General features: G+C 37.4%; 3 protein-coding genes across 4 annotated transcripts; 1 reads left to right on the top strand and 2 right to left on the bottom strand.

Annotated features, from left to right (window-relative positions):
* Positions 1-89: 89 nt before the first annotated feature.
* LOC117629153 (cytochrome P450 CYP736A12-like) lies at positions 90-3771 on the bottom strand. Its single transcript, XM_034361658.1, has 2 exons — positions 3433-3771; positions 90-530 (listed from the first exon to the last, which is right to left on the bottom strand). Exons 1-2 carry the CDS (start codon positions 3769-3771, stop codon positions 90-92), a joined length of 780 nt encoding a protein of 259 aa, XP_034217549.1.
* An 813-nt stretch (positions 3772-4584) lies between these two features.
* Positions 4585-7197, bottom strand: LOC117627749 (cytochrome P450 CYP736A12-like). Its single transcript, XM_034359979.1, has 2 exons — positions 6491-7197; positions 4585-5584 (listed from the first exon to the last, which is right to left on the bottom strand). The coding sequence occupies exons 1-2, from the start codon at positions 7172-7174 to the stop codon at positions 4739-4741; spliced, it is 1530 nt and encodes a 509-aa protein (XP_034215870.1). The 5' UTR covers positions 7175-7197; the 3' UTR covers positions 4585-4738.
* Positions 7198-8114: 917 nt separating this feature from the next.
* Positions 8115-19403, top strand: LOC117627206 (DENN domain and WD repeat-containing protein SCD1). 2 transcript variants are annotated; one of them, XM_034359162.1, is made up of 30 exons: positions 8115-8572; positions 8710-8803; positions 9456-9657; positions 9749-9890; positions 9993-10093; positions 10172-10235; positions 10460-10573; positions 11037-11257; positions 11635-11689; positions 11804-11887; positions 12230-12425; positions 12538-12646; positions 13046-13109; positions 13195-13239; positions 13559-13634; positions 13772-13896; positions 14274-14431; positions 15107-15154; positions 15912-15969; positions 16071-16154; positions 16383-16644; positions 16734-16933; positions 17022-17086; positions 17388-17511; positions 17699-17880; positions 17976-18047; positions 18164-18324; positions 18450-18491; positions 18751-18959; positions 19109-19388. In XM_034359162.1, exons 1-30 carry the CDS (start codon positions 8399-8401, stop codon positions 19202-19204), a joined length of 3627 nt encoding a protein of 1208 aa, XP_034215053.1. In that variant the 5' UTR covers positions 8115-8398; the 3' UTR covers positions 19205-19388. The 2 variants fall into 2 exon arrangements, with proteins under 2 accessions (XP_034215053.1, XP_034215054.1); XM_034359163.1 differs by having other exon boundaries at positions 8399-8572; positions 16776-16933; positions 19109-19403.
* Positions 19404-19508: the final 105 nt, after the last annotated feature.

The raw sequence follows: 19508 nt of genomic DNA, 5'->3' as shown, positions 1-19508 counted from the left end.
TAATTCCCTTCATATCACACGTATCATCATTTTTGCTCCCCAACACCATCCTATTCGTTATGTCCTCAAGCAGCTCACCAACCTTCTCACTAAGATCCACAACTTGGCCCCTCCGCTGCGGCTTTCTTCAGCGACTCAACCAACAAACCAACCTCTTCCCTCCTCAATGGAGCAAAAGTCTCAATCTTTGATGGACAAAGAAGCTGCAGCGTGCACAACTTCCTAATATGCCGCCAGTACGGACCATATTCACTGAAAGCCATGTCCTTTGAGCCGTAAAGCAAGTAGTCGGAGGATTGGACTTTGGGGCGGCTGGCAAAAATGGTGTCATGGGATTTCAAGAATAACTCTGCAGCTTCAGGGGATGAGACCACTATTGTGGTTCTGGTGCCTAGAAGCATGGACATTATGGGTCCATAATTTTTGGCCAAGTCTCGAAGGCTGCGGTGTGGGAGGTTGCCTAACATATGGAGATTACCAATGACTGGCAGCGCCCAAGGACCAGGAGGCAGTTTCCGGTGTCTCGGCCTCTGTATGAGAGACCAGAGGAAGGTAAGAAAGAGGAGGAGGATGGCTATAGCTGAAGCAGTGATTCTGGCTTTCTGTGGTGTGAGAGAGAGTGTCGGTGGACATACATTTGCTCACAAGGAGGTGTTTGATAAGCCTAAACTATCACACATGGGTGGAACCACGGTGGAAAAGTCACGTGAGACAATCTTAAGGTAATTCAATACTCATCCTAACGAATGACAATAAAATATGAAGGCTAATCTATCAAAATCCCTCAGACTAATAGGGATAATTATCCAGATGAGGTCTCCTCGCCTCCTAGTGGCTTGTCGGATCTGGTGGGGAAAGACCAGATAAATGATTTTGAGGAGACAGAGAGATTAATATATATAGGGGTGGGGGCCGGGTTCGCCAGAGGAGGTAAGGTGCTTTTTTTAGAGCTTCCCAAATCTACGTCCAACAATAATTAGATGTCATTGGGTTTAGTCTTTGCATTTCTTGTTTCAGTTATAGGTCATTTGACATTTATTATTATTTTTGTTGTATCGATTTTACTCTTTAAGGAAAACACATTGAAAATTTAAATTCAATGCATTATTTCCTTGTAATTGAATTTCAGAATTTAAATTTTGAATTCTTTCATTGATAATGTTCCTAATATATGGATAAAATATAATTTAATCAATAAAAAGTAAAGACCCATATATTATACCGATCAATAAGACAAGCACCCATATTAAATTATGTATCTAACATATAGGTAAATAGTGTTATTATTAGCAACGAAAAAAACTTAGTGATAAATCGTGTTACTATAAGCTAGAAACACAAATTAGAAGACTGAGGAACATAAATTAAAAGACTACTTGCAAGTCAAGTACAAAAAATAGACAAAATAAAATTGTATGTTACCTTAAAAAAGGTACATAAAATACTATTACACATTGTCGAAAATATGAAAAAACATATATATATATATATATATATATATATATATATATATACCTATGCAATAGGCAACAGGGTTTAGGGTTTAGGCAATATGACATAAATGACTATTACCTGATTCAAGTCATAAGGGGCAACATTGGAACAAAAATTGATTTTAAAAATAATATAATAAAAAGATTACATAAAAAATATTTAAAAATGAATGTAATTCTATGTAGCACAAAAATCAAAGGACTTAGATTAAAGTCAGCAAATCCGAATTAAACCCAATTCCTCAATGAGAATTTGGATCTATATCAAATTTTTTACTTTTTTTAATATAATTTTTCTACTATTATTTAATAAGGTGTATTTTTTTCTTTAAAATTGCGAATGTGCCCTTAATATTCACAAAATTTTGATGGACATTCAAAAAGTTAACGGGGAGTTCTAAATTGCCCTATTTCATGTAGTTGAACTTGAAGCGAGAAAAAAAATGTCTAGAGAATAAATTGGCAATTATGGTGTAATTCACAAAGTAAAAGGACAGATAACTCTTCTTAAAATCTCACATGTAGTGTAGTGGTGGTGGTGTCCCTTAAGGGGTCGTTTGGTACAGCAGACTGTCTGGACTAAATTATAGGACTGTCTTGGATTAGTTCGAATTGGCCTAAGCTGCATTAAGTACTGAGCTACGTTTGGTGCTGCGTCAGGCTAAAGAGCTGGATTGTAAAAATAATGAAGAACTATGTTTGGTGCTGTGTCGGACTAAAAAATAATTATGTTATTAATTTATCTCTTTTTCTGTTTTCAGTTTTTTTTTTCCAGCCTTTTCTTCTTCTTTTCTAACCCTAAACCTCTCTCTCTCTCTCTCTCTCCCTCTTCTTTTTGTTATTTTCTTCTTCTTTTTTCCTTCCTATTTCATTCAAATTTTTTTTTTTTCTACCTACCTTTCTTTTTCCACTGTGACCACCCCAAAAAAAAAAAAAAAAATCTCTCTTTTTCCAACAAAAAAGCCCCCAAACCATTCAAAAACACTTTTTCTTTCTTTATCTCTCGAAACCACCATATTTCTCCAAACTAACCCAAAACCTTCATCTCCTTGCTGCAGAAAAAATAAGGAAGCTTGCTTCCTTGGCCTCCCTAGTTTTGATTTTGGGTCTTTCAATTGGCCTTTGGGCTAGCTAGATCTACTTCCGCTTCTATTGTTGGAGTTCTTTATTGGCAGAGACTTGCTAGATGACAGAGCCAACTCATTGATTTGAGCTCTTTCTCTGTCTTTTGAATTCCACCAGGAAAGCTTTTCCTCCTTCCCTTTCAATTTGGCCAATGGTTCAATCATATTATTGGATATTGAACTTTTTGGTTTGTTGGTTTCTTGAGTTTATGTCTATATATCAATTTGCCTTTTGACTAGCCCAAGCCAACTTGGAGCGGCAACTATAGCTAATTGAGACTCATCAGCAAGTTTTGATTGGAACTGTGGTGGTGGGGTTTTGAACTTGATTCAAGCAGTTTCGGACTCGCGTGTTCAAAATAGTGCTCTCGCTATTTTGCTAACCACATTTCGGCATCGCTATGTTAGACAAGCAAGTCCAGGGTTTTTTACACTGATGGACTATACAATCCCACTTAACTTAATCTCTTTTTTTTAATTACCAAACATGAGTTTTAAGTATTATATAGCATAGTCCAGTCCAGTGAGGCATAATGAGGCATACCAAACATGGCCTAAGTGTGGATTTTTCTCGAGATAGGGTTAGGCAGTATTTAACAAGAATTTAAAACTAGATATAAAATTAACATTTTAGGTGGGGGCTGAGGTTGAATCTTTATATTGTATCCATTATAATGACACTCCTATTAATAGGAACGAAAAGTGATGAATTGCAGTTAAGGAAAATTCAATTTGGAGGGTAAGCGAAATTTACTATTGATTATAAGGAAAATAGATATGAATGCTGCAAAAATTAACATGCTTTCTTTACGTACCTGAAAATCAAATGGACTGAGGAAAGGCAAATAATCACCAATGTTGACTGCCCTTGTCAACAATATGATCTCCTCAATAATTCCCTTCACATCAAACGTATCATCATTTTTGCTCCCCAGCACCATCCTATACGTTATGCCCTCAATCAGCTCACCAACCTTCTCACTAAGATCCACCGCTTGGCCCTCCGCTGCGGCTTTCTTCAGCGACTCAACCAACAAACCCACCTCTTCTCTCCTCAATGGAGCAAAAGCCTCAATCTTTGATGGACAAAGAAGCTGCAGCGTGCACAACTTCCTAATATGCCGCCAGTATGGACCATATTCACTGAAACCCATGCCCTTTGTGCCGTACGACAAGTAGTCGGAGGATTGGACTTTGGGGCGGCTGGCAAAAATGGTGTCATGGATTTTCAAGAATTTAGCTCTGCAGCTTCAGGGGATGAGACCACTATGGTAGTTTTGGTGCCTAGACGCATGGACATTATGGGTCCATATTTTTTGGCCAGGTCTCGGAGGCTGCGGTGTGGGAGGTTGCCTAGCATATGGAGATTACCAATGACTGGCAGCGCCCAAGGACCAGGAGGCAGTTTTTGGTATCTCGGCCTCTGGATGAGAGACCAGAGGAAGGTAAGAAAGAGGAGGATGATGGCTATTGCTGAAGCAATCATAGTTAGACTGATAGGAGGTGTGAGAGACATTATTCATGTACATATATTTGCTCGTAGTTAGACTGATAGGAGGTGTTTGATAATTATACAGCCGGATGACCACCCTATGTTTTAAAAAATTGGTGTTTTTTTTTTTTTTTTTTTTTTGTTGGTATGCGCCGTTGGGTTTCATCCAATAAAGAGATTCAACGGCTGAGTTTAACTTGACCCAAATATGCCAAATGGGGTCAAATAATGCAGCTGAAGACCATGCAAGTGTACTTATTTAGCATATATGCAAAGTCAAATTCTTAGGAAGGTAGGAGAAGAGTTTTAAAGAGGAATGAATGCTTGAAGAGTTGTAGCAGAATGGGCGGGTTGAATGACGCCAGTCATTGTAATTGTGATGTAGCAAGTATGCCCCCACGCATGATCCTAGAACGAAACGAGATCTAAATAGTAAGAAATTGATGTTTATTTTGTCCTAGAGGGATTCCTCAAATAATTTTATTTGAGAGACGCCTCTCTCTCTCTATATATATATATCATGCTCTTGATACATTTCGTTAATCCACTCCTTCTAAGTAAGAGTTTAAGGGAATATAATTAAGCATATCAATTACAAATTGATGAATGTCTTTGAAGTCTGATCTGAACTATGAAAGTTGATTGCATAGGCGGTAGGTGGGCATGGCAAGCAAGTGTTTGGCTTTTGACAGCGATAATCCGAATTTCTCAGTCATGTCCAAATCTTTAGGTTTCAGGCCACTTGGGAGCTCCCAGTTAAAGCAGTGGACCAAGTTTGCTAGAGCCAGACGAACTGTGATTAGGCCTAGTTGCATAGCAGGACACCCTCTTCGACCAGACCCAAATGGTAGAAGCTGGAAATCATGCCCTCGAAGATCAATATTGCCATCAATGAACCTTTCAGGGTAAAATTCCTCCACATTTTCTGACCATACTTTAGGATCTCTCCCAATGGCCCAAGTGTTTATAAAGATTCTCGATTTCTTGGGTACATCGAATCCTTCAACTGTAATGTCCTCCATGGATTCATGTGGGATTAGAAATGGTGCAACTGGGTGCAGCCTCAAGCTCTCCTTGACCACCATGCTCAAGTAACCCAACTTCGGTAAGTCACTCTCTTCCACCATTCGGTCCGTTCCAATCACACTCTGGATCTCTCCCTGGAGATGCTTCATTACCCTGGGATGCCTCAAGAGCTCCGCAAGGGTCCAAACTATGGCGGTAGCTGAAGTATCGAAGGCACCCGAAATCATGTCTAGTAAGATGGCTTTCACATTTGTTCGTTCCATCATGTAGACCTGCTCATCGTTGGGATTTAATGGTTGGTGTATCAATGAAAGCAGCACGTCCACAAAGTCCTTGTGACTATGGTCTTGTACTTGCCCGCTCTTAGAAACTTGTTCATGTTCCCCAATTATCTTTTCGAAAAGTTGGTCAATTGTCTTGCTAATTCTCTTCATGCGCTTGGCTAATCCCTATATGATAGGAAGATACGGTTAAGATATATAATATTTCTTAGGATCAATGATACAGTAAAATTGCTAGTCCTCGAGCGAAACATAGAAGAAAAAAGAAAACTAACTGCACAAAAAACCTACAACAGTTGAACAGCAATTTCCTATAATTTAGCCTCAGAGCAGTAACACACGACATGACAATTAGAAAACACAATGTGCCCAAATTCAAATGTTGTTTTCAGTACTTGACGAAAACAAAGCATAATGAGATCACAACAACAATCAAAGAGGTCAAGAAAACATATGAAGGTAGCATATTTCCATCAAAAGAAAATGCACAGGCTCAAAAACTCACAATGGTATAAGTCTCCTCCACTAATTATCATGTGACTTTCCAACTCATGCAAATTCCTTAACTAAGAATGGCATCAACATAGCTATGTGAAAAAACTGACACATAATTTTCATCAAAAATTACAAAGCCAGTATGGGTTTCAAAGCATTTCTCAATTGCTTACGCCATGTAGAAACTGGAGCTCATCATTACACTACCTGGCCGTATATAATTTTCATCATATATATCTTTTACGTATTATAATATGAATACTACCTGGCCGGCCGGCCAAACCTGATTGGAGCCATATGCATAATAACCTTGCCATTAACGAAAATAATTAATATAATGTGAAAAGGATATGGCCAATCTTTCATTTTTTTTCTTCATATTATTTGTGATTTTGGGTGCATGTGTGAACATGAAAATGGCGACGAAAGTGAGCTCATTCCAAAAGCTACGCGTTGAGAATTGACAATTGGTAAATGAAAAAGTCCTGAAATTTGTCTTTACTTCTTGACACTAATGATATATAATCTAACAGTGCATTATAATAATAATTAAGTTTGGTAAGGATATGTAAAGCATACCTGAAGATCAAGTGGACTGAGGAAAGGCACGTAATCACCAATATTGAATGCCCCTGACAAGAACAGAGCTTCCTCAATAGTCCCCTTGAGATCAAACATATCATCATTTTTACTCCCCAAAACCATCCTATATGTTATGTCCTCAACAAGCCCACCAACCTTCTCACTAAGATCCACCATTTCACCCGCTGCCGCGGTTTTCTTCAGCGACTGAATAAACAACCCCACCTCCTCCCTTCTCAGTGGAGCAAAACCCTCAATCTTTGATGGACAAAGAAGCTGCAGAGTGCAGAGCTTCCTAATATGCCGCCAGTATGGACCATATTCAGTGAAGGCCATGCCCTTTGTGCCGTAGGACATGTACTCGGAGGCTTGAACTTTGGGGCGGCTGGCAAAAATGGTGTCATGGGTTTTCAAGAAAAGCTCTGCAGCTGTGGGGGAGGAGACCACTATGGCGGGTATGTTGCCTAGGCGCATGGACATGATGGGGCCATATTTTTTGGCCAAGTGTTGGAGGCTACGGTGTGGGAGGTTGCCTAGCATGTGAAGATTGCCAATGATTGGCAGTGCCCGAGGCCCAGGAGGCAGTTTTGGCCTTGAGGAGGAGGCAGTGATTATGGTGTGGATGAGAAAGCAGAGGAAGGTGAGAAAGACCAGAAGGATGGCTATTATTGTTGGACTCATTCTAGCTTTCTGTGCGTTGAGTGATGGGGCATTTGCTCTACCCATACAAGGTGTTTGATATTTATTTATACAGTTCCAGCCGTACCCCACCACTGTTTTTACAATTAGCCGTTGGATCTCATCCAGACAGATTCAACGGCTGAGTTTAAGTCGACCCAAGTACACAAAATGGGGTCAAGACACATCTGTTCACATGGCCCGCCTTTAGATTTTGACAGCCCCACGCGCAAAATTTTGGCCCGTCTTGAGATTTTTAAGTAGCAAACCAACTTTAACGCACAATTATGAAAATTGCGTGAGGTGATACCAATTGCACACCCTCATTGCTAGCCTTTTGCTTTTTACTTGATCTCGATTATGGAATGACATTTCTTTTGTTTTTAAAAGAACCTAACCAGTGAGTTGTAACACCATGTCAATATAAAAAATAAAAAATAAAGTTAGTAGCCAACGAGGTCTAGCCCAGTTGAAAATAGTCTTGACTTGTTGGGATCTCAGGTTCGAATTCCTACAGCATTATAGTTATGTATGTGAAAAATCCTCCTTCCTATAATTTTTAGACTATCACTTATATTAAAAATAATAATAATAACACTGTGCACAAAAAAACATGCAAAATAACAATTTATTTCCATGTAAAGGAGTAAAATTGTAATGTATTTCTTTTGAATATCTTTATCTTCTTGAATTAAGGTACCAAGTTTCTCATAAAATTTAAATTTGGCATGTAACAAAATAATTACAAAGAAGGAAAACAGAACTTAGTAATTTACATAAATATATATATTTTTCTTTCGATCGTTTAATGAAACTGGCATTGCAGATTTATTTTCTCAACAAAAGTGGCATGGAGATTGAAAGGTAATAACAAAACATAATAGTAAGTCTTCATCAATGGAAATTACAGTGGTTATATATAAACTAAACTGGGGCGATTTGAGAGATTCTATTTCCCTTGCGGAAGAAACACATTTATGAAATTATGATTATGAATCATAAACAACACTCATGTTTCAACCAGGAAACGAATGATTGAAATCCAAAGCAGCCCCTGCCCCTGCCCCTGCCCCTTGTCATAGAACGAGCTTCAGTCAGAGGCTGAATTGATCTCAACTTGTCCTTCATTTTCTATCCACTGAACCAGATCTCAGCCTCCTGCTCGCTCTCTCTCAAATCAATCTCTCTGTGTGTTTGTGAGAGAGAGGGAGAGAGGACCATTGACCAATGGCTCGGATCTTCGAGCACTTAGTGGTGTGCGGGATCGGACCCGAGATTCGGACCCTGGACGGTAGCAAAGGCTTCCACGGGTTTGGCACTTATTACATGCCGTCTCTTCTGGACCAGTACCCTCCTCCCAACCACACTCTCTACCCTCCTCCACCTCCTCAGCTCCCAACCGTAAGTTACCAGTCTTCGCTGCTTACTATTTCTGCTTTTCTTCTGTTTGTTTTCCGAAATCCATTTCTTCGTTCAATTTTAGCTGCGCTTTATGAATGATCTGGATGATTGTGTGCTTTTATTGTTTTCTGTTTCAGTGTGTGTTGCCAGCTGGTGTTTTGTTTTATTCATCAGGCTATGATTCCAGTGACGCCTCCACGATTCCACGGAGCTACCCCATTGTTCTCACTGGTAGTTATTATTAAGCTCTACACTCTGCTCTATGCATTCTTCAAGAATGTGTTTCCTTGTTATTAAACTTGCAGAAGAAAATATAGAATTTGACTAGTTCGTCAAGTTAGTGTTGTCGCTTAGAAACTAGAATGATAACACATAGAGTTTTACACACATTTGTACATTTAGGATTATGCAAATTTGTGATAGCACAAAGCTGCAGAGGATATCGGAGCCATTAATACGGGTGATTTTTCCCGATTAGTAGGTTTAAACAAAGCTTTAGATAGAGCTATATGTTTTCCCTCGCTATTAAATTTGCAGAAGAAAATATGGAAATTGACTAGTTCTTCAAGTTAGTGTTGTTGCTTAGAAACTAGAATGATGACACAGGTTTTACACACATTTGTACATTTAGGATTATGTGAAATTTGTGATCGCACAAATCTTCAGAGGATATTGGAGCCATCATATAGTGGTTTTTCTTGATTAGTAGGTTTGAACAAAGCTTTAGATAGAGGTATTTATTTTCTGTTTAACATTAGAATGTTGGGTTTTAATCATCATTTCCTAGTTAGTTGCTTCTAAAGGTGCAGTTACTTTCTTGCAAGCGTGCATGTATCCACGTCTTATTGTTTGTTTCTAAGGGTGTTTTCCTAATTTTGTGCAGAGGGTGATGGGACAAAAATTTATGTTAGTTGCATTGCTTTCCGAGATCCAGTCAGTGAGGATATTGCTGAAGCTTATTGTATACCTGCAAATTCATTTGCTGATAAATGTATCTGTCTAGTTTCGCGGTCGCCTAGCTTTCGTTTACTTAGGAATACACTAGAGGAATTATTTACACTTTGTTTTTCCCCTGGTGGAAGTAGGTAAGTATCATCTGCTGGTAAATTTTAATGGTATTTTTTTTTATGGAGATTCATGGTGGTAAGAATCCAAATGTTTCTTTAAAATTTACAGCAAACCCTTATGGGATGTTATTGCATCTTTGGTGTCCACTGTACCTTTGCCCACTCCAGGAAAAGATCGAGTTTTGTTTGCTATTGACAATTGTCTGCTTTCTGTGGAGGCTCCACCAAAGGATGGGCTCCCCCATGTTGATGTACAGCCTCATTGTTTTCTTGCTTTTTTAGTTGAATGCTTCTGCCTTTTGCTGAATATTGATCTGGTTGCTTAATTACCGGACTATATTTCTTTAATGCAGATATCATTTCAGCCATTGGTACAGTGCCTAGATGTTGACAACTTAATTAAATTTTTCACAGCCGTGTTGCTTGAGAGGAGAATTTTGCTCCGATCAAACAAGTAAGCAGCTGACTTTGAACAATTTAATGCCGTGTATTTGTGCATCCTTTAGATAATCCGTCCTCCTTTTTTTGGCAGATATTCAATTTTAACCCTTGTATCAGAAGCCATATGCCATTTACTTTATCCATTTCGGTGGCAGGTAAACTTGTTCTTTTGTGACCTGCTTTTTATGGGTCTAGATAAATATGTAACCCTTGTGCTTCATTTAGTTTTTTTCATTATGGTGGCAAAAAAATTTATATTCCAACATTTTCAAAGAACTAATTTTTTGTTCAAAGATGGAATAAATAATGCAGTAGTATTATCTTTTATGCTTCTTGTACTTGACTCTTGTCTAATTTGTGCATGTTTGTTGTGCGGAAGCAAGTCTACATTCCGCTACTCTTTTTCAGTGGCGTAGACTATATTGATGCGCCTACGCCATATATGATGGGACTTCATTCAGGCGTTGATACATCTAATCTGGCCATGGATGGTGTAAGTTGTTCTGCATAAACTGCACTTTCATATGACCCAAAAAAAAAACTGCACATTTGTCAATTTATAGTTATTAATTTACATGTGCTGGTTGAACAATATATCTCATGGTCTTTTATATTTATTCTATGGTTGTTAGGTTCCCAACAGCGTTGCTAATAACAACATGTTTGGAAACCTTTGGATTTGATTCTGACCCTTCTTTCTGCCTGTATTTGGTCAAGTACCTATCACAGGAATTCGTGGCTGTATGCTATGTAATTACTTAGGGCTTGGGTTTTATATTCTTTACAATGTTGCATATCTCGTATAGCTCTCTATTCTTACTTTTTTTTTTTTTTTTTTCTTGTGACTTCTTCTTTCATGTTTTCCAAAAGATTGCAAAATCATGATGAAATTTTGTAGCATGTAAGAAAGTTACTGATGTAATATCTGTTTTCTTGCCTTCCCCTTGTGGTTCTAGGTAGTTGTTGTTGACCTTGAGTGTAATCGTATCACAACAACGGAAGATATACCTCCTATCCCAGAGCCAGAATTAGGAGATTTGCGTGGGGAGATAACAAAGTTATTGCATCCCAATGTTGTGGGGATAGATCAGATGAAGGATGGTTTATATAGTTTGCCTGAGCAATATCCTAAAGGTGGCAACAAACCTTGGGGAGAGGATCACGACCTTCAACTTAGGTGATACTCTGGTGCCAAGCGAAATATAGCGTAATAATTGTAGGGGTTCCACTTTTGTGGTAAAAGACTGAAAGGGCAATTTTGCCTTGATTGATTTTAAATTTTGTGGCCAACATTGCAGATTATAGGTTTTCATAATACTCCAACAAACACCAGTGTAGTCATTGTTATTCACTTCTTTTCTTTTACTTAAAGTTCAAAATTTAATATTGGAGAGGTCTTGAAGCTATGCAATAACCTTAGATATGCTAACCAGTTGGTAATTAAGCTTTATGTCTTCCCTCTGAGCTAATGGCTTGTTAGTTGTTTCTGAAGCCTTACTTTTTGGAGAGTGTTAAGTATTCACACATATTCTTTGCACTTGATTTCATGTGCAGGTTAGTGTTCTTAAAGTTCTTTGCATCACTTTTAAGTGGCTACCGAAACTTCATAGTATGAAACTTTTATCTAATTTGATGTCGTGTGAATTGGTCTATTCATTTGTCTCTGTAGATTCCTCTAAATTTTATTTGGTGGAATTGTTTTTTTTTTTTTCTTTTCCCCAAGGAAGTTACTGCTACTCATGTCTTCAACACTCAAGCATTCTTGACGATGCGGTCCCGGTCAACTGGCCAACCACCAGAACCCATGGTATTTATTTTCATTGCATTGCACCCATCATTATCTTTGAGATCAACTCACATTTAGTAATTATGGGTAGATATAATTGCAATAGTCATAATTATGGTAATTGGTATGACTAATGTAGTTATGATTGTGATTGTAATTGTAATTGTTGTGATGATTATTCTTATTGTTACTCTACATATTGCAGAGTTTCAAGCAAACCAGTCAAATATGTGTGTTTGTGTGTTGTTGTTGGTTTATATCAACTACGTTTTTTTTCTTTTAATATCATTTTAATCTTCATTTCATGAAATATCTTGTCCTAGGCTCTTAGTGTTATACTGATTTCTTTGTTGGTATTTACAGTTAACACAGTTCCTGGATTCCCATGGTTTCATGGATTATCTGGAAAGAGGATTAGGTTCTGAAGAAAACACTAATAACCTACTTGACAAGTTACAAGATGCAATTAGAAGAAGCCAAAATCCTATTTCAATTCTTCCATCAAATTTGGTAGAGCCTGAGATTATAACAATTGCAGATACGGATGTGGGAGCATCAGGTGAATTTGATTTGCTGTTTATTTAAGATTGAAAATTATGTCAACAGAAGAAGATATTACAGATATTAAGCTTGATATGGTGTTAATTTTCCTAATTTTCCGTGGATTTTAGGATCAGGTGCCAAATACACATATGATAGGTTTCCCTCAAACATTAGGACAGAAGAGCAAGAAGAAAAGAGGAGGCAGATCCTTGCTGCAGCAAGTGGATTATCCTCTAGGTATATATACGTGGCAATTTGTTGCAGATGAAAATGAAATCTTGTTCATGTTTGTAATTTACAGTCAATCTGGAAATAAACATGCTTCATATATGTAACAGAAGTGAGAATTTTAAAATACCTGAAAACTATTGGAGACAAATTCTACTTGCATTGAGAGACTAAAATATGGTTTTCTACCAATTCGTGAGTTGGTTATACAATAAAGTCAATCAGATTTTGTATATTTGCTTTGCCTGTAGGCTTTCATCTATGATAAAAGATGGTGGCAATATATATTATTAGATTGAGTTGTAGGGGATATGATGACATTATCTTGTTCAGTAGAGTTGAAGACTAATTATAACACATCTTAGTACAGTTTCTAATCTTTCTTGTCTTTTCTTGTTTCTCTCTCAGCTCACCTTCTGTCCTAGTGGGTAAAGACTCCAAATCAGAAACTCTAACTCCATTGGAGAGGGCTGTAAGTTCTGTACTCCAACATGATTCCCTGTAGTTGTAATTCTACTTTAATCTTTCCTTAACTTTATGAAACATTGGTCATTCAGGCGGAAAGGGAGTGCATGGTTTTGGACATAAAAGTTAAGTTGCAGGTACAATTTTTTATTTTTTATTTTTCTGTTCATGTAGTGGACGTATTTTGCACATTTTTGTTGGCTGTTTATAGTGCATGATAGTCCATTACTTGATCAATATGTTATTAAGTTTAAAAGAAATTGGTTATGATCATTTTACTAATTTAAAAGAAATTCATGGATATCTTAATAATCATGCAAAATTATCAGTTTTTGGAGTTTACTCTTCTCTTTTTTTTTTTTCCGTGAAAAACTATTGACCATATAACCTTTGGATATTGAATGACCATGCTGGTTAATAAATATGCGTGTTTTTGTGATTGTGGTTGATGACCAGGGTCTGTGGCTTCGTCTTCTGAAATTGGGACCCACTGATGATCCTCTTTCGTCATTTGAATATGGCACAATCCTTGGTATGGCTGTTTGAGTGTTCAACTCTCACATGTATTATGACGAGGCGGAAGTCTGATGTCTATTTCTTGGAAATCTAATCTGCTTCGCAGCTCAAAGGGCCTGTTAATTAACAAACATTACTATATTGGCTTTGCAGCTTTAATTGAATCTGATGCGGAGGGGATTGGTGGCAGTGGGTTCATTGAATGTATAAGGGAGCACATAAATCAGGGATGGCACTGTCAGTTGACTGAAGAACAATTTCTTGCTGTGAAGGAATTGGTATGCAAAAACAAACTCAATTTTCTTCGGAAGATAGATCTAATTTAGTAATAACAATGAATTGTTAAGATTTTGGAACTTCAAAATCTGTTTTGTTGAACTTTGTATTTTCCTGGGTTCAATTTTTAGCATTATTATGGTTTTTGTAATCCCGCAAAAAACAAAACATTTTCTTATAAACTAGTTCATGGTTTCAGGGTATAAGGATATGCTACCCAAACACACAAGCACACAAACGAACACTCATTGACTATGTTGCTTATTGGCTTGCATTCCAGAGTTATCATTAGGCTAATACTTTATACACAACATGTATTTTGTGATAATCTGTTTTTTATTATTTATTATTTTCAACATTAACTTGTATTTACATTCAGCTTAAAACAGCTATCAGTCGTGCAACTTCCCGAAATGATTTGTTGACCATCAGGGATGCCCTTGAAGTATCTGCTGAAATGTACAAGAAGGATGCAAATAATGTTGTTGACTACATTCAGCGCCATCTTATATCTTTGTCCATCTGGGAGGAATTACGGTATGTGCTTGGAACTCATTTACACCTCAGTTTTGAGCATCAATTGATTCTGATGTTCACTTTTCCCTTGCAAACAGTTATTGGTTCTTCTCATTGAACTATCACGCCGCTATTTTTCTCTTCTGCTCTGTAAAATTTGAACTTAGGTCAATTTTCAGTAGTGGAAGTAGGGGGTCTATGCAATGTGTCAATCAGATGCAGAGTCAAACTCTAAATCTAGACCAGTGCAAAGTGTAATAAATCCTTGCATTTCCAGTCTCCTTTGAACTTCGGAGCCACAAGGACAATGTGGATATTAGAAAGTAATAAAGAAAACCAGATGATATTTTGGAGTTTATTGATAAGTAACATACTTGCAGTACTTGAACCTAAGCTATTCCAAACTTCCCTATCTGCAACTTACTTTCATTTTTCTTGTTTGTAGGCTGCTTTAACTAAACTCTAAGCTTTTTGACATTTGTGTTGTAGTTCCTATTCTTTTCCCCCTCCATAGTGGCTCTTTTCTCTTTCTTTATGTTAAATTGCGTTTTTAATACATTTGTCATACCTGGTTGGTTTACAAAGTGAACTTGCTGGTTCACTCTCTGTATTACTTCTTTCTCTATCTATATTTTATCAGTTTTTATCCAATAAAAATCACAAATGAAATTTTTATGTATGTTTATGATTTTGCAGCTTTTGGGAAGGGTACTTTGACTATCTAATGGAGAGGTCTGCAAACAAGTAAGAATTCAGCCAATTTATCTTCTTTTTTTGTTTTTTTTTACTTGTTAGATAAATCTACTTAATCCCGCCTTTGATTTTATGGTCTACTGAATTCATCTGTTACATTACATTCCCTTTTTCTGGGTGTTTGGTTAGGGGTTTCCTATGGTATAAGCCTTGTACCGCATACTTAAATAGTAACCTTGAGTATGAAACTGGTAAACCTACTTCAAAGTTTTAGTAGCAACAATGAGTATATCCTGCTTTGATGTCCATGTTTCCTATACTTTATTTAAGCAAAATCCCGTGTGCAAGGCCTTATATTGTACCATGACCTGTATTCTGCATAATGCTCAATTTTGAGTTGTTGGTTGCATTTAGTGCGCACTTCTGCTCAACTTTGAGTGTATACAGTAGCATGACCTGTATTTAACATAATGCTCAATTTTGAGTTGTTGGTTGTATTGAGTGCACACTTGTGCTACGCATGCAAGTATAGTGATTATATGATTATGGGGATGTTAGCCTGCCCCATCCGGGTGTATTTTATTTGGAGAACCAAGCATCCACCTACCAAGAATACTGACAGTAGTATCTATACCCGACCATTGAAGTTGATGATAATACTTGTACATTGTATCTTTTCTTTTCATCCAAATTATTGTACAAAAATATTGATAGTCTTGTGCTTAGTACACAATAAATGAGAAACTTCTATTGCACCATGTGAGATTTAATCTTTGCAAAGTAATGTTTGTTTCCATTTTTTCATCAGGTCGGCCAACTATGCTTCTCTGGTGACTGCACAGCTAAAATTTGTGGAATCACACATGGTGCTGTTTCTTCTTTTATCTTTACACTTTTCCTGGCCCTTCTCAACTTTTACATTTGTTTTCATTAGTTTGATTATGAGTTTGTCTTTTATCAACATAAGGCTGGATTGGGCCTTCCTGATACTGATGCTTGGTACACGATTGAAACAATAGGAGAGAAGAACAACATTGGATACACACAATTTGTAAGTAACTTGTTTCTTTCTTTCAGTTTATACAGTTCTACTTAAGGTCATAATGTTATCCTTGTTTTCTTTTCTGTATGTGATTAGAATTTCCAACTGGATATTTTTATCTTGGCTAGATAATTTAGGTGCTCATCTGTTGGTTCTGTCTTCTGTATGCATGCAGCTGAAGTGTCCTTTGATTTTTCGATTCATTGACGATGATATTCCTTAATTATGTATTTTCAGATACAGCTGAGAGGGTTCTTGTCGCATGTTGTGCAACTACGCATTGGTTATTGGGGAATCACTGCTGTCAAGCCTCAATCCATGTTGTCTCATGGATTAGCATCTCCACATTCAAAAGATAACACAGTTGAGGATCAGCAGCCTGCTGAGGCTTCTGGTGTTGGAAGGAGCTGGGTTCAGAGCATGTTTAGCAGGGATACTGCATCCAGATCCACCTCTTTCAGTCGTGTTCGTAAGTGGACCTCTGATGGTGGCTCTTCAGGTAAATCTGTTGCTAAGATTAGGCTCTTGCACGTTATGTTTGATTTTTTATAATCTGCATCTACATCACCATAATTTCTGTTCATTAAGCTACAAATGAAAATGGGACTCCTCGTAAACGAGATTTATCAGCTGCTGGGCAGAAGAAAACTCAAACCAATGTGCGTGTACTTAGAGGTCATAGTGGCTCGGTTACTGCTTTACATTGTGTAACGAGGAGAGAGGTTTGGGATCTTGTGGGTGACCGCGAAGATGCTGGTTTCTTCATCAGTGGAAGCACAGACTGCACGGTGAGCTCTGCATATCTACCATATAATTCCATTGCACAAGAGTCTGCCCTCTGAAGGGGTATATTAATTCTTTTCAGCAATCTTTCAGGTTAAGATCTGGGATCCTAGCTTTCGTGGTAATGAACTTCGGGCAACCTTGAAGGGACACACAAGGTTTTGTTGTTTTCTACTGTTACTATTGTTCTTACTATCATCATTATCTTCATTTTGTTGTTTTGTTTCAATTACTAGTTGACTATACTTTTGTTAAAATTTAAAATCTACTATAGTATTACTAATTTTTTTTTTTTTTAAAAAAAAAAAAAAAATGGTTGGCTTTTATATACAGGGTACATTTATCAAATCCAATGTGCCCTACTACACTTGGTTTTATGTGGCAGTATGCTTTGTCATAATGACTAATTCAACATAGCTCAGTGTCCTTCCTCTCATGTCCTTTTGGGCCTTGTTACAGAGCTGTCCGTGCAATAAGTTCTGATCGAGGAAAGGTAGTATCTGGATCAGATGATCAGTCTGTTTTAGTATGGGATAAGCAAACTACTCAGCTTCTAGAAGAGTTGAAAGGCCATGATGCACCGGTGAGCTTACTCACTTTGCTTATTATGTTGACTAGTTACCGGACAATGGAAAATCAAACGCTTAGTTGTTATATTATAATGTGGTAATAGTCACACAATAATGACCAATCTTTCCATCGAAATTAAATATCTCACCCTTGATGTAGAGTACGTATTGAACTTTACTTCCTATTGTCCATCCTTGTAGGTTAGCTGTGCGCGCATGCTGTCTGGTGAGCGTGTCCTAACCGCTGCTCATGATGGAACTGTAAAGATGTGGGATGTTAGAACTGACACTTGTGTGGCAACTGTTGGTCGTTGCTCTAGTGCCGTTCTATGCATGGAATATGATGACTCCACAGGAATTTTAGCTGCTGCTGGTCGAGATGCGTATGTATATTGAAACTCGATTAAGCATGCTTCATTATGAAAAATTTATTCAACTAATGCCTAGAAATTAATCCTCTGAGTTCTTGGATTATCAGCATTGCAAACACCTGGGACATTCGTGCGGGAAAGGCAATGCACAAGCTTGTAGGGCACACAAAATGGATTCGGTGAGCTAAAGGAGCATAGCTTTTCTTTTATGTATTTTGTTGATAATTTTTAAGTAGCCGTGTATTTTTTTGATAAATATTGAATTTGCCATGTATTTTATATGTCAATCATGCAGGTCGATTAGAATGGTGGGGGACACAGTTGTTACTGGTAGTGATGATTGGACCGCAAGAATGTGGTCTGTTTCCCGAGGAACATGTGATGCTGTTCTAGCATGCCATGCTGGCCCAATATTAAGTGTTGAATATTCCACACTTGACAAAGGAATAATTACAGGTTGGCACTCCTATTCTATTTGCTCTGTTATTTTTCCTAGACTTCTCCAAAGATTTTTGGTCGCAATGCTTTTACACATGCGCCAATAAAACTATTGGAATTATAACATGTGATTTCTGTTCCAGGTTCAACTGATGGGCTACTCCGCTTTTGGGAAAATGTGGAGGGTAAGAGCATTTGATCTCGACTCTAGAATTTTTATTTTTCATTCTTTCATGTTCAACTATTATTATTTCTAGGTTCTTTTTCTGTGATAAGAAACAGAGACTATTAAAATATAATGTTGGTTGGTTTCTACAAGATTTTTTGTAATTAATCAAATAATTATATCAGAGTTTGTAGAAATGATTTAAGTTTCCCTTCAAATTACTGCCATTCTTCAATGAAAAGTAAGCATTTACCATTGCTTCTGTTGCTTTTATGCAGGAGGTATAAGATGCGTGAAAAATGTTACTGTTCATACCTCTGCTATATTGTCAATCAACGCTGCAGAACACTGGTTAGGAATTGGAGCTGCTGATAATTCAATGTCTCTTTTCCATCGGCCTCAAGAGAGACTTGGTAGCTTCTCTAGCACGGGAACAAAAATGGCGGGGTGGCAACTATACCGAACACCACAAAGAACAGTTGCTGTGGTATGCACTAATCCTAACCATTTTATTCCTTCAAGAAAACATGGTCTCTCTCTGGATATAATAATAATTTTCTTTTACCGTTCTGTATGCATCTGCTTGTTAAAGGATATTTGTTTCCCCTGTTTTACTCACTACCTTGTGCTATGCAGGTACGATGTATTGCTACGGACCTCGAGAGGAAAAGGATATGCAGCGGCGGTCGTAATGGACTTCTTAGGCTTTGGGAAGCCACCATAAACATTTAAGTTCCTGGTGCGTTTGTGTATTTATGCAGAGTAAATGTCACATCATTTTTCTTTTCTTCCAAAAAATAATCAATTTTTGCCAATATATTTTACAAGTTGTACCTACCTACATACATTTTGAGTTGTAAAATTGGCGTGTTGAAGCTAAATACAATACGAAGAGAAGAGGGGTTGGTTTATTGTTGCCCCATTTGTGTAATTTCTTGATCCATGTTGTGCGTTTTTGGGTTTGCTTAGTTTGGTATTAGAGACTTGGATCTCTGTTAAGTGAAAAGATAAACATTAATCAGATGAGGTATTTGAT

The sequence above is a fragment of the Prunus dulcis genome, chromosome 5 (assembly GCF_902201215.1).
Source record: "Prunus dulcis chromosome 5, ALMONDv2, whole genome shotgun sequence".
Lineage (NCBI taxonomy): Eukaryota > Viridiplantae > Streptophyta > Magnoliopsida > Rosales > Rosaceae > Prunus > Prunus dulcis.
This window is presented reverse-complemented; position numbering and strand designations above follow the sequence as displayed.

Excerpts from the sequence above, each read along its gene's own strand:
- LOC117629153 (XM_034361658.1), bottom strand. The coding sequence starts at position 3,771 with ATGGGTTTCAGTGAATATGGTCCATACTGGCGGCATATTAGGAAGTTG. Across the intron at positions 531-3,432 it reads TCAGTCCATTTGATTTTCAG|AGGCCGAGACACCGGAAACT; the intron begins GTACGTAAAGAA and ends TCTCTCATACAG.
- LOC117627749 (XM_034359979.1), bottom strand. The coding sequence starts at position 7,174 with ATGAGTCCAACAATAATAGCCATCCTTCTGGTCTTTCTCACCTTCCTC. Across the intron at positions 5,585-6,490 it reads TCAGTCCACTTGATCTTCAG|GGATTAGCCAAGCGCATGAA; the intron begins GTATGCTTTACA and ends CCTATCATATAG.
- LOC117627206 (XM_034359162.1), top strand. The coding sequence starts at position 8,399 with ATGGCTCGGATCTTCGAGCACTTAGTGGTGTGCGGGATCGGACCCGAG. Across the intron at positions 11,888-12,229 it reads GCCAACCACCAGAACCCATG|TTAACACAGTTCCTGGATTC; the intron begins GTATTTATTTTC and ends TGGTATTTACAG. Across the intron at positions 12,647-13,045 it reads GCAAGTGGATTATCCTCTAG|CTCACCTTCTGTCCTAGTGG; the intron begins GTATATATACGT and ends TTTCTCTCTCAG.